The 14177-nt window shown below is 43.2% G+C and overlaps 1 protein-coding gene across 1 annotated transcript; it reads right to left on the reverse strand.

Annotated features, from left to right (window-relative positions):
* Positions 1 to 774: 774 nt before the first annotated feature.
* On the reverse strand, positions 775 to 3436 carry LOC125542236 (RING-box protein 1). Its single transcript, XM_048705190.1, has 5 exons — positions 3215 to 3436; positions 3068 to 3118; positions 2914 to 2973; positions 1103 to 1174; positions 775 to 1013 (listed from the first exon to the last, which is right to left on the reverse strand). Exons 1-5 carry the CDS (start codon positions 3351 to 3353, stop codon positions 976 to 978), a joined length of 360 nt encoding a protein of 119 aa, XP_048561147.1. The 5' UTR covers positions 3354 to 3436; the 3' UTR covers positions 775 to 975.
* Positions 3437 to 14177: the final 10741 nt, after the last annotated feature.

Below are 14177 nucleotides of genomic sequence, written 5' to 3' on the forward strand. Positions count from 1 at the left end.
GTCTCCGCACGATCCTATTCACCCGTGCCATCCCACGGAGGATCGCCAGTAGGCTGACCAACTCATCTACGACTCGATCTAATCCTGTGCGTGCACACATACGTGACAGGTCCTAGTTATTTGCTACATGTAAACTAATTAAATGGAAAGCCAATGCAGGTACAAATTAGTCTATACTGAACTAATGCATGGAGCTAAAGTCTAATGCAACATTTGGCAGACCTTGTAACAAGATTAGCATCAACAGCCGGGTCGGGGCGACGGGCATGCAGACGCGCGGGCGACGTCTGTTAGGGGCTGCTTGTCTAGCGAGGCTGCCGGGTCGATGAAGAGGCTGGCCTGTCATGCCAGTGTCGGAGTAGAGGCACACGGGGGTCGACGGTGGCGGTGGGCGACCAAACCGATCAAGTATAAATCGGAAAACCAAAAAGAAAAACGCTAATCAAAACGACTAGCGAGAGAGTAAAAAAAAACTCAAAGCAAAGGCTCGGGAAAAAGACTCTCTAGGGCAGCCGGTCAACACGGCCGGCAGACGAACCCTAGATACAGGCGGCACGGCGGTCATGGAGGCCGACCGCCCCACCGGATTCCGGGAGAAGCCATGCAGCTTTAGATGGCATCAAAAGCACTCACCAATGCCCTTCCATAATAATACTAGCACACTCAACATATCTCTACTCAAAAAGATAACCGGCTCGGGACAGCATTCCCAAAGCGATATTCCTTATCCCAGCAAGCTCAAAAAAGGCACCGACCAAAGGTCCACAGCAAGGGTAATTTTAATGGGGGAATCCCTTGAGACGATACGATAGCATTAGATGTGCAAGTACATGAATCCTTTATACAAACTCATCAAACACAGAGATGTAGATGCAAATGTTCTAAAGTAGGCGGAGATAGCGATCTTCGACAAGAGATAGGTCTGGGCTTCTGGTGGGGTGGTAGTAGGCAAGTAACGCGGCGGAGGAGGGTGGTCTAGTGGCCGTATTTCTGGAACTCCCATTCGCTGTTGTCTGCATCGTGGAGCAACAGAAAGATGCTGGTCAGTATATATGAAGATTTCCAACAAGATGAACTTGAGCCATACAGTAACTGTGTTTACCTAGTGGGCACACTTGGCGAGTCTTGAGCCACCTGCTGATGCAGTGGAAGTGGAAAGCATGATTACAGACACCTGTAGTGCACAAGACCACATCATGTTAGGTCCACTGAAGCTCAAGACCAAACAGTTTGCTTTACAATAAAATAATAGATCAATTTACAGGGGAAATATTTGACCCCAGAAACTACTCGTCGCAGAAATGGATGTATCTAAAACTAAAATACATCTAGATACATCCATACCTGCGACAAGTAATTCAGAACGGAGGGAGTAGTCAGATACATGTCAAGGGGGTATATAGCTTGACAAATTTACTCGCTCGCAACAAAGGTATTAACAACTTCAGTACCAAATATCAAACATTCGAATTAACCACACACCCCATTAATTGCCCCATGAGGGCATCCTACTATCTTCTGGGTCTTGAGACTACAATAACACGACGAGGTATAGCATAAAAAAAATCATATCTCAAGCAAAGAGACAGACTATCGAAACTACAAGTAGCACATGAGCCAATATGTTTGAAGGTGTACTAACTTGTCAAGTGCAAACATAAAAGCACTGTATGACACCTCATGATCCATCAACATTGATTATTATTTTCAAATTCAACACATGGGCAAACTATATTCCTACTATTAATGCGGTAATATCAGGCTAAGAAAACTGTAGGATAAATAAGGCAAGTTGCACAAAAGGAACATGGAAAGGATGTATAAAACACTAGCATAAGTAGAATGACATGTTATCCTAGCTTAGGCTTCACCAATAGTAATAAATAGTTGCAGATACAAGCCTAGTACTCGTATACATGCATGACAGGTATATATTGGAGAAATAGGGCATATCTGAACGTTAATCAGGCCAGCGAGCAGGGGAGCTGCGTCCACTCATATTAGGCCGTTTGGTTGCCGTTATATCCTACAGGCATGCAAGATGAGCGCACGAGGCAGCATGCAAGCGAGCGCGCAAGGGGATAATCTGCTTATTATGGCAGTTAATTAAAGCAGACAATTTTGGGGATATTGTGTGAGTTAAATCTAGCAGGATTATAGGTCATTTTCTAAACAGATTTTTTTGTCCTGCGCACGCTAATTGGTGTGCCTTATTTGCTGAAACATCCCCCTGGCCTAATAAACGCAGACAGAGGGAGGGAGTTGCACTTTATCGAATAAATACTACTCCCTCCGTTCAGAATTACTTGTCTCAAAAATGGATGTATCTAGACGTATTTTAGTTCTAGATACATCCATATCCGAGACAAGTAATTCCGAACGGAGGGGGTAGTAGATACTAAGTTGATTTATCATTTCAAGAGACAGATAGACAAGCAATTTATTTAGCATCATGTTGCACTCTGCAACAAGATGAGATGCACAGCTTTAAGCTATAGTAGAGTAACATAACAGGTTTTACTACTAGTTATCTCATATAGAGTTAGCATAGGTGGTGTAACATGCAGAAAACAGAGGTTGCAGCTCTGCCTGATTCAGCAACTAGAGCCCGTAATCATGAGGTAGGTAAATACGAATCAACTAGTAGAGTAGATAAAACATGGTCCTGAGAAGACGTATGGCTTATATAAACATAACAGTGGAATACTGAATCCTGAATCCTGTATGGTTATATGTATGCACAAGAAAACAGGCGTAAGAGACTATGACTTGATGGACGCCGCAAATCACAAAACAGCCGTAAGAGACAGGCAATTTAATCTAGAAAGGAGGCATATAAATTAAATTTGTCACTCGGCGGTGAAGGAAGCAACAGTGATATTGATATTGAAGGAAGGAAGGAAGCGTACATACCCCATGCGACGGTGCACTCCTCACTGGTGGCGCTGGCCTGGTTGGCCTGGCACTCGATGCCTGCAGCACGAAGCAAGTAAAGTAAATTCGGATCAGATCAGATCGGCAATTCCCCAAGAAGAAGAAGAAGAAAACAAGAAAGCTTATTACATACATAGATCCATGATGTGGTTGCGGCAGATGGCGCAGTTGTCCACCACGATGTCTGCAGTTCCAGATACATACAATCAAATCAAATCAACCGACCCAAGCTATCTAGGAGGGTTAGGGATGGATCGGATCGGATTGGATCGGCGCTTACCCCACGCCCAGAGCGCGACGGCGTTCCACTTCTTGATCTCGAAGCGCTTGCCCGGCTTGCGGGACGAGGAGGAGGAGGCCGCGGCGTCGGCGGCGGGGGGCGGGGCGGCGTCGGGGGCGTCCGTCTCCATGGCCGACATCCTCTCCCTCTCTCTCTCTCTGCGTCTCTGTCTGTCTGCTCTCTGCTCTGTGCTGGGGTTGGTTGGGCTTCCTCTTTCTCTTCTCTATCTATCTATCTATCTATCTATCTATCTATCTCAAGATGATACGCCGGCTCAGTCTCTCGAAGATGCTTATAGGGATAGAGTGTACGTGTGTACATTCATAGGGATGAGTGTATGCGTGTGTATATAAACGCTTGTGTCTGTACTGATACTCAAAAAAAAACCAAAACCGACTCACATTTGATTTGATTTGATTTCAGAATCAAATCAGATTTCGGTTCAAAAACCAAAGAGGCCCCACTCATCTATTTTTCTAAATTCCCGATTTATTTATTCATATTTCCTCAAAAACAACTACTCCCTCTGTTTTTTATTTACTCTTCGTACATGTTAATGTTTTTGACTATCAATCAACTTTGTACAAAGCTTCACTTTGACCAAAGCTAGCTAGTGTATATACGGATCGGAGTAAATAAAAACAGATAAAATACGTATCAAGATAAAGATACCTCGCTTCTCGCACCCCTCCCTCGTGGGTGGGGTCGGAGGTACGTACAACCGCTCTTCTAACCATCCAACCATAGGCCGACGCTTCTCCCAATAAGTAACCACCCTGACAAGCTGGATAGAAAGAAGGTTATGCTTCTGCAAACTTGTCTGTTGTGATCTTGACCTAGTCCGTCCGTCGGACCGAGCCGTGTTCTCTTTGCTACATAAAAGAATATTGTACGAATTTGGATTATAGAGTGTGTGTGCGTCCTATGGGGTCTTCGCACCACTCCCAACCGATCCGTGGGGTACACCCTATTCTTTATGGTACACGGCGACAAGGCTCACAATCATGGCCACTCGCAGCATGGTGGCGGCGTCGCAGCACCGACTCGCAGCATGGGCTCATTTTTTTTTTTGAAAAAGAGGATTACCCCCGGCCTCTGCATCTGGGCAATGCATACAACCATTTTATTAATTATTCATAAAGATCTTACAAAGTAGTACAGTTTGTCTGAAGCCACCATCTTAACAACAATGGTCGCTATTCCTAACCACTTGATGTTTTTTTGAATAAACGAATCTACGAAAAAAATTCCTAGTGTGCGACAAATGATGCACATGCAGTGCGTCATTTTTCAGCGCCTGAGGAGGTTGGAGTGACCTTTGCAAATGATAAATCGAAGTGTCTCCGTCCTAATCACATAATAGGGACCCAGTGAACAGAGGCCATAACTGGGTCAGCCCATTTATCATGCACCTGAGCGATGTGTATTGTAGCAACTCGGCTTGGGGATACAGTCCCTACTCGGTCTTTTCAGGTTTTTCTATTTTTCCCTTTTTCTAGAAAACATGGAAAATCAATATTTAAAAGTGAATTTTAAAAATATGATAATATTTTGAAAATTTAAGAAGATTTTTTGACAATCATGAAGATTTTTTTAAAAAATAGGAAATTTCTTTAAAAATATGGTCTTTTAGAAAACGAGAATATATTTTGGAAAAGCGTCATTTGTAAAAAAAATCGAGAACATTTCTTAAAACCGCGAACATGTTTTCAAATTTCAGAAAAAATGCAAACAATTTTTATGTTTTCAAACATTATTTTAGAAAATGCAAACAATTTTTATATTCTGAAAGTTTGCAAAAATTGAATTTTTCAAAATTTATGAAAAAACGAAAAATAAATAGCCAAAAAAATTGGTAAGTGAAAAATAACACAAAAGCTGACCATAATCCTTTAGACACTTAGAAGGTTCTCAAAACAATAAAAGACAGAACCCAAACCTTCTAGAACATTCCCAAAACTAGGATCTGTATAACGCGGATATCTTAGATAGGCCAACCCATCACACCTTACCTTGATCGTTTTCCTATGTGAAACACGGACTATTTGACGCACACAAGACCTCCAAACTTCAGAGGCACTGAAATCAAATCCAAGATTACGTACTAATGGATTGCGCCCGTACATTGCTCAAAGGATTAGGTGCTAATGCCTACTAGTCAAGATCAGTATTGGGTAGTAAGTAATCAGATATAACTTCTTTATTTGTGTATAGCCAGGCAGAGAGAGAGAGGTGCCATTCCAGCCAGCCAAAGAACGGTCAACTATGTTAGGGGTGCCATTCCAGCCAACCAAAGAACAGTCAGATAAGTCGGACGAGGTACTCGTCGACAATGGTGTACTTGGGCATCCGTTGGATGATCTATGTTAGAGATGCCCTAACAAGATAATACAATCATATATGTTGCTTTTGTGGGCCCTACTCAGCTTGTATCAGACTCATGGAATTAGGCGTTTGCTAGATTTGGGGTTTAAAAAACTTTTTTTTTAAAGATCGGTTTGTATTTGTCATCATATTAGAGTTGAAAATATGGAATCTAGACTTGGATATAGATGTTTCGTTTGATGCCAACATTTGACATGTTTTTGTGTAGACAAGCCAAAAAATGAGCTGCCAAGTAGTTGTCTATCGAATTTTTTGTCCTCGATGTTACCAGAAAAGCAGGGCCAATCCCCGTTGCTTTTTAACAGCGATGAAACCTTCTTTGGTCTTAGGTTCCACCGAGGGTGGAGACGTAGACCGGAAATTATTGACAGAAAAAATTAATAGCAGCACACCTATTGTATGGCATGCATTCTTCTGATTGCAAAAATGAATTCTCCACCAACGTTCTCATGTGTGAATAATAAAACGGCGCTTAAATATACCAATCAACCTCCAGATAGCAAGACCCATTGTGGCATTGTCCCATTTGAGTTCAAGATGTTCAGAACACCAGCTTACTTAGAAAAAATAGATGTCTCACATATGCATACCATGGGGATCGCGAGGGGGAATAGGAGGTATCAGGAGCAATGTCGAAGTTGGCCTGGTCGCCAAAACTATGTCTGGTATGTTGGTATGATGTGTCTGGTTTTCGTCAAAACTATGTCCACGAAACCACCTGAAACGATATGAGAGACTAAACCTATCCGGTTTTAAACTTCAAGGACTAGTATTTACTGGTTTTCAAATGAAGGGACCATTTATGTACTTTCAAAAGAGTTGAGGGACAAAAAACATTTCCCTTTTAAGTAGGGCGACATTACAAGGTTTAGACATGTTGCACTAGTTTTCCTTTTTGTTGCTCCAAGAACTACTGTAAAAGTCAAACAAACAAATCTTTTTCTTTTGCAAAAAATTCATCAAAAGTATAAAGCATCTAAAACATAATAAAATTACATTGAGATTCCAAGATCTTTTTTTTTGCACTAGTTTTCTTTTTGGGAAAAGCTTACGTTCACCCGACCGATTACGCGAGCCGCATCCGCCGGCTCCGCGTCCGTCGGATCATCTGTTGATCGGCCGGACAAGAACCGCCACCCCGCTTCCGCGTCACGCGCGTATGTTTTCTGAAACATACCCGTTGTTTCAGGAAAATGACCCTACAGCCGGAAGCGGTCATTCCCGCAGCAGCGTGTGCTCGCAGGGCTGGGAGGGCGACGACTGGATCTGGGAGGGCGGCGGCGCGACCGGGGCTAACCCACCGCCGTGACGACGACGACGTCTTCGGGACCACCGGCAGCCGGCGGCAACCCAAGCAGGTACGGATCTCCTCTGGATCCCTGTGATTTCTCCTCCTTCCTTCCCCCCATTTCTGGCCGACATTGTTGCTTCGGTCGAGTTCAGCTCCGTGCCTTCCGGTGGCTTCACCGGCGGCTCCGCAGCGAGCGGCTACGCTGTGGTTAGGGTTGCGTTGGCGCCCTCTTTTTTTGATTTGCGCCCCCGTATTTGGGTGGGGAATTGACTAGGAACTTGGGGTGGGGAATGGATTTTGCGCCCTCTGTTTGTGAGCATGATTGGCCACAGGTTTGTTGGTTCATCACCTGACGTGCGAAGGAGAAGGAAGGCCCCAGTCCAGGAGCACTCGGAGAGGAGCATGCAGTTTTAGCATGAATTTTTTCGTTTTCTATTTGTGAGCATGAATGGCCACAAGTTTTTCCCTACCTGACTGCCCCTTGGCACCTGGAGAGGAGCAGGAATAGTTGTAGAATAGGCACAACAAGTTTTTCCCAGAATAGTTGTAGCTCCAGGAACTATTGGAGCATAATTTTTTCACTGAATCCATTAAAAATCATACAGTCATACACTCACGGGAAAGAAAACCCAAGTTCAAAAGTTTTTTGAATTTTTGTAGCTTAAAGCTTTCTGTAGCTCATAGCTTTCTGAATGGATTTTTATAGTTTTTATGCTACTGTATTTTTTATAATGCTATAAGCTATCTTTTCAAAGCTATCTTTTACTGCATCATCATCTGGGTTTATGAAAAAAATGTTAATATTGCAGCTCTTCTTCACCATTGTCAAGGATGGACATTGGGCAGTTGTTGTTGTGAACTTGATGCAAAAACAATTCAATGTATTTTGACTCCAGGAGCGACGACCCTGACTACGTCAGCAACCTTGAGCACCCATGTTGCAATCTGGTATGAAAACTACACCCCTTTTTCCATCTTTGTTTGGTCATTTTCATTCTTTTTCTCGTATCAAATTGATGTTGTGGTACCAATCAATGAAGATGTCACCATGCCATCTTTTTATATCTTCATTTTTTTGATATTAAATATGCAGATAACCCAACTTCATGTCGGTGTCAAAACCGGCGGATCTCGGGTAGGGGGTCCCGAACTATGCGTCTAGGATCAATGGTAACAGGAGGCAGGGGACACGATGTTTTACCCAGGTTCGGGCCCTCTTGATGGAGGTAAAACCCTACGTCCTGCTTGATTAATATTGATGATATGGGTAGTACAAGAGTAGATCTACCACGAGATCAAGGAGGCTAAACCCTAGAAGCTAGCCTGTGGTATGATTATTGTATATGGAGTTGATGTGTATGTTATATCGACTAGCCTAGCCTCGGTTTATATAATGCACCAGAGGCCTAGGATAACAAGAGTCCTAGCCGAATACGCCGGTGGGGAGGAGTCCTTGTCTTGATCGCCAAGTCTTGTGGAATCTTCCTTGTATGCGGCAGCTGTCCGAACTGGCCCGTGAGTATACGGCCATGGGGGTCCTCGGCCCAATCTAACAGATCGGGAGACGACGTGGTGAGTACCCCCTAGTCCAGGACACCGTCAGTAGCCCCCTGAACCGGTCTTAGTTGTTGCATAGACGATGGCTTTAGTCTTACTGTTGTACCACTTTGTAAGGTCTTACGAGAATAATTAATAAAGTGGCCGTATGCATCACCCAGATGCAGAGGCCGAGGGTCCTCCTCCTTTTCTAAAAAAAATGTGTGAGGACGCCAGAACGACCACCACAAAGGCATGCACCAACCAACCTTGGGCTTGGGGGACATAGCAGCCTCGTTCTGAGCCATTGTCTGACAGGTGGGCCGAGGCGTGGCGCCAGATGTGGATGACTATGGGGCCCACACACTGTTAAATGACATGTATGCGTTGTTGTATAAGTTGTTGCTAACTTGCGTGCATGTATTTTTCTGTTGTAATATATAGTTGCTCTTTATCAACGAAAATCTGAGACTTTCATATTGCCAACCTAACGATCACATTTCATGCTATGACAAAGATAACCAATTATCATAGTACTACACAGATCAAGTGGGTTAGATTCCAGTTTGATCCACATGCCACTTGTCTTTTTGTTTGTCTTCATAGCTATCGATTGATGGTCAAAGAAGCAACCTGTGTGCAGCCTGTGCTTTATCCATATGTCCTGTAAGATGGGGATAATATGGCTTTTTGGGAATTATAAGATGGGAATATTGTCTAACGTTTTGTGCTGCGCGTTTGGTTCTTTTCCCTTTTTTCTATATATGTTCTTGTTGTTGTCTCATCGATCTCGAGAAGGTTAATTAGCTGCTAGGTGTGCTCGCCGTGAGCTATGTAAACAGTTCTCATCTCATTCATTCATGGATAAAATACAACGCCGTTTCTTTTCATCAAAAGGGAAAAGATAGTTCGCTAAAGAAACTTGAGAATATGAAGGCATGGTTGATTGATACGGAGTAGAAGATATGGCAAATCTGCCTTATTACAACGGCCCGAGGCACGACCCGCCTGCTCCTCGAAACTAGTTGCCATTCTGCATTGGGCTTCAGACAGCAATTAACCACTATCCTAGATCTCTATTTGATGCTGCTTCATCAAGTCACAGGTTTCCTTGACTTCGCGCTAAAGATAACAATATAACCCACACAGAGATACGGCGTATAAATAACCAGCATACGAATTTAACATTTTGGACATTTCACCGATTGTAAGTATTCAACATTTTGTAAGTATAAATAACCAGCATAACAAAGGGACAGACAACGGTTTGTAAGTATTCAACATTTCACCGACAAAACCTGCATTCTGGCAGAGGACCAAAAGAGAACTCATGATGTATATGCCAGTGGAAATTGTACGACCTCCTGGAACCAGTACTATATGTACACCAAGGGCAAATGCAATAGTCAAGTATGTGAGCGAATGTGAGGCAAGGAACGCGGATACCAGGAAGCAAGCTTGGCGGATATGCAGTTTAAGCATGGACGTGCCGGAGATCATGAGACAAAAGAGTGGCTATTGAGGAGTAGACAAAAGCAAACCCGTTGGCGGTCATCAACACACTGAAATACCAGGCACTGTAAACTCTTGGTAAGCCACCCTTGCTATTCTCTCCTTCTTTGACTGCCGCCGGTACAGCGAATGTCACCGTTGTGATGAGTACTGATAAAATTCCAAGTGTCCGGCTCGATTCAGTCACCGCATCAGATTTTTTTCTCTCTTTTCTTATGGCTCGCCTCAACCACTTCGTGACCGCATTCAGAAAGGATCTCCCCTGCCTATCAGGAAGAGCAATGCAACCTTTGAGGAGAATACGGATGGGGACCTTCTTATCCATCAAGGCAGCGGCATGTACAGGTAACAAACCATTCTTATCATGCTGATATGCTGCAGATGGGTTAGCATCAAGTACATGCCATGTTGCATCGATGGATCCGCCATACTGCCGCCGTTGCTCAAGGAACTCGATGACTGCATTGCCACCATAGGCGGTTTTGCTTAGTGTGTGCTATAGTGTGTCAGTGTATACTCTGGGTGCGTTTGGATCGCAAGCAAGCCTGACTCTAGCCTCGCTTTAGTGGAGGCCAGGCAAATAAACCAAAACAGTAGCCTTGCTTGTATAAGCTATGCCTCGGGTGAGCTAGACTGGCTGGGCATGCTTAGCTAGAGAACCAAACACACCCAGCTATCTCGGAGGACACGCCTATTTATACCTCATCGATAAGTAGTAGCTTAGTAACCCAGAGGACATTGAAATTTGCCCACCTAACCATCACATGCAACAAGGCTTCCAACAAGAAATCACATAAACAATGGTGGTTTAGATTCCAACTTGCCACTTGTCTTTTGCCTCCGACTATATATGTCCCTCACTTGTCGTTAAGACTCCAGAGTAAAGCTTGATCTAGATGCCACTTGTTTCCTTTCATATACCTCCGGAATGAGAGGTGGATTCCAATATTTTTTTCATAACAGAACAGTAGTTCAGGGTAAGAATTATTTGGCCAATGTTATGTTTTTAGTCATATGTCCAAATTATTCGTCTGCCGTTCGATCCGCATCTTACGAGCGGCCTTCCCGTTGTTTTCTCCCCGCTACTTGAAATAGACTTTCACCTTGCTTTATAAATAATAATAAAGCACAACACACATTACAAAGAAGGAGCCAGGGACATAACCCTGAACAAGTGAACAAGATACAAGGTGCCAAGTAGAACAGCTAACAAAGACTACGAACAGAAAAGCACCAAGCTTGACACCGCAGAGGCCGTCGACCATTGAAATGCTCTCTGATCTAGGAAGAGGCAACAATACGCCACAAGCATGCAGCACCGCCACCAACCACAAACCGCTCACAACAAGTCAAAAAAATAGACCTACGCTCTTGGAAAGACACCTCCAAGAAGGGAGTGATGCCAACATGCCGCCACCACCGCTCTGTCTAGAAGACCAGACCCAAGTTTTCACCCAGAGCCAGCACACACGGTGGCACATCAAAGGAGGGGAGCAATGCTCGCAAATGTCGCCCCCACCAGCATCGACAGAGTCGAGCAAGGCACAAGGAAAGGAACTTAGGCTCCTGGTACTTTGGTCAAAGTGGGTTGAGATCTTGTAGGCATTGGTTGTCCAACAAAAATAGCTCACGTCGAAAATCTGAGCGACATCGAAATTTAGTACTTACAAGTGATCACCATTATGAATCGAATCAAAATGAACCTCCATCCAATAAGACATAGGCACCCACATGTATAACCCATCAGACTAAGAAGCTAGTTTGAGGAGCATTAGGCATTTTGTGTACTACACGAGTAATATGATGACAAGATTGCTTCCAATCTGATCACCATAGAGGAGATCGAGTCGTTTGAGCATTTATGTGTTCATTATGTTTATATCCCATTGATGATTCATTTTAAGTTAAAATAATTTACTCTTTGTAGAACAATAACACCAAATAACAAAGAAACCAAAAGATGGCGTAATCACGTACATATTCAACACAAGAACTGGTATCTATGCTACTAGCTCAACATTAACTCACACGGCCCAGACAACGTTCGACGATCTTCACCAGACCCGGGCTCTCCAATCTCATGTACGTGCGGTAAAGCCTCCCTACATCGTCGCAGTAGCAGCATCATGTGCTCTCAGAACCAACCGTTGTAGCATAAATGATCTCTCCAGCAGCTTCCTCTTGTCCACATGTTTCTGCAAACGTGCCCAAAGATGAAGAACGGCACATATAAAAACTGATCTGCTCCAATATTTCGGATATTACTTGATTTTTTTTTCTCAAAGCAAACTTTATTGCGATTTGTCCAAATTGCGCAGCGGAAAGCATCAATCTCCTCCACATGGGATTTGCTTTTGTCAATTTCCATTAGCTTCGTTTGCAGCTGTCGCCTTTTGTTTTCAGTTTTGTTTGTTTCTGCTGGATTCCTCGTGTAGCTGCCCACTCCGATCCAGATTCCAACTAAACCAGTTTATTACTTGATGCATCCATGACGTTGCCAGTGACAAAATTAAGGAAGATGCATCTCTTACAGGCCTTCTCTTTGGCAGGCACACTCCCCATGTGTAGTCAGTGTAAACCCACATCTCTTAAACTAAGTTGCTAGTTGCCAGAGGTATCTTTAGGCTAATTAATCCTAGTTTTATGTTGGCCATCTAACGACAAGGACGCATCCAATCATCGCATAGATCGAGTCGTTTGGGTGGCACTCGCATGTGTGTGCCTCGAATCGAGTGACAACGAAGCAGGTAAAGCAAGCAAGCAGCCGAGACCTAACCACAATATTCAACTAGCAAAAGGGGATCAAGATCTTGTCTTTAACTTCACACCCCAGGCGCCTCGGTGGTCAAATTGACATATTTGAAATAGAAATACATACCTTCATGCTGATGACCTATTGTTCGTAAATTCCAGAGTGTCTCATTACATGGAGCAAATCAATACGAGGTTTTTTAACATGCAACTCGGGTATCTCCTCCACTAACGTTGGCTCAACCGGGTGGCATTAGCAATCTTCAACCTTGATGAAGCTAGTATCATTCATTATTCATGGAAATTACTAGTTAAAGTAAGGATGATTATAGAGCCAACTCCTGGTTGCATCTTATTGTCATGTCGTCTATAGTTAATCTAATAAAAGCACATCCATATAATAGTTAGCTACAAATACATAACCCATTGATATCTGCCTAATCTCATACTCTCAGAGTGTTATTTCTTGGAGTTCATGTTGCAGGTTTCCAACCCACTTATCTTCTATCTACTCCACCTCTTGTCCAACTCATCATAACCAGTGACGAGGCTGGGATTTGGGTAGACGGGAGCTAGCTTAGTTGATTAAAAGAATTCTAGTGAAAAAGAATACTACTCCCTCCGTCCTAAAATAAGTGACTCAACTTTGTACTAGGTTTAGTATAAAGTTAGCACAAAGTTGAGTCACTTATTTTGGGACGGAGGGAGTATTATAATATTAATACAATGAAAATAGAGTTGAATTTTTTTATTTCTAGTTTGCTCTATGATTACCAATAACACCATATATATTAATAATTTCAACCAAGGAGTTCTTTGGCGTCAATTCGTTTTTAGTGCAGATTATCATGCAATGTCAAGGCAAGTCGTCTTCTATTTTACTTGAAGACTTGTATATTTACTTATTTAGCATCATAGATCATACAATCAAAAGAGTTGTAATTTGTAATTTTGACAAGTAGAAGTAGACAGTTCAAAATTTGCAGGGATATACTGTAGTGTACACTATGCTCGTATGCTCAAGGTCAAAATGTCAGCTATGCATGCTCGTAGTACTAAAGTAATTTTTCTTTTGAGGAATATACTGTAGTGTACTATAGTACGTAATTAACAAGCTAGCTTCACACATTAGTCCATCACACAAGCAATACTACTACTGTGATTTCATGACTAAGCGATCAGATGGTACAGTACAGCCGCAATGCACAGCAGGCAGCAACAAGGCCTCAATTGGTAGTCAGTAATGCGCGGCGCCGCCTCAGATCTCAATCTGATCTCATGGAGGTCAGGCGACAGCGGGATATCGTCAAAGCTAATCTCATCCTTACTTTTTTTTGAGACAAATCTCATCCCTAATTAAGGGAAATGGCACTTAACCTGCGGGCCTGGGAGCAGAGTAGGCCTTGAGTGGGCCTTTGTATGGCCATTTTCTATCTGTTTACAGAGTTTACATTGGGACTTGGGAGGGCCATCAACCCATGTACCAGA

Source organism: Triticum urartu, chromosome 3 (assembly GCF_003073215.2).
Source record: "Triticum urartu cultivar G1812 chromosome 3, Tu2.1, whole genome shotgun sequence".
NCBI classification, from domain to species: Eukaryota; Viridiplantae; Streptophyta; class Magnoliopsida; order Poales; family Poaceae; genus Triticum; species Triticum urartu.

Excerpts from the sequence above, each read along its gene's own strand:
- LOC125542236 (XM_048705190.1), bottom strand. The coding sequence starts at position 3,353 with ATGTCGGCCATGGAGACGGACGCCCCCGACGCCGCCCCGCCCCCCGCC. Across the intron at positions 3,119-3,214 it reads CGTCGCGCTCTGGGCGTGGG|ACATCGTGGTGGACAACTGC; the intron begins GTAAGCGCCGAT and ends CTGGAACTGCAG. Across the intron at positions 2,974-3,067 it reads CAACCACATCATGGATCTAT|GCATCGAGTGCCAGGCCAAC; the intron begins GTATGTAATAAG and ends TTCGTGCTGCAG.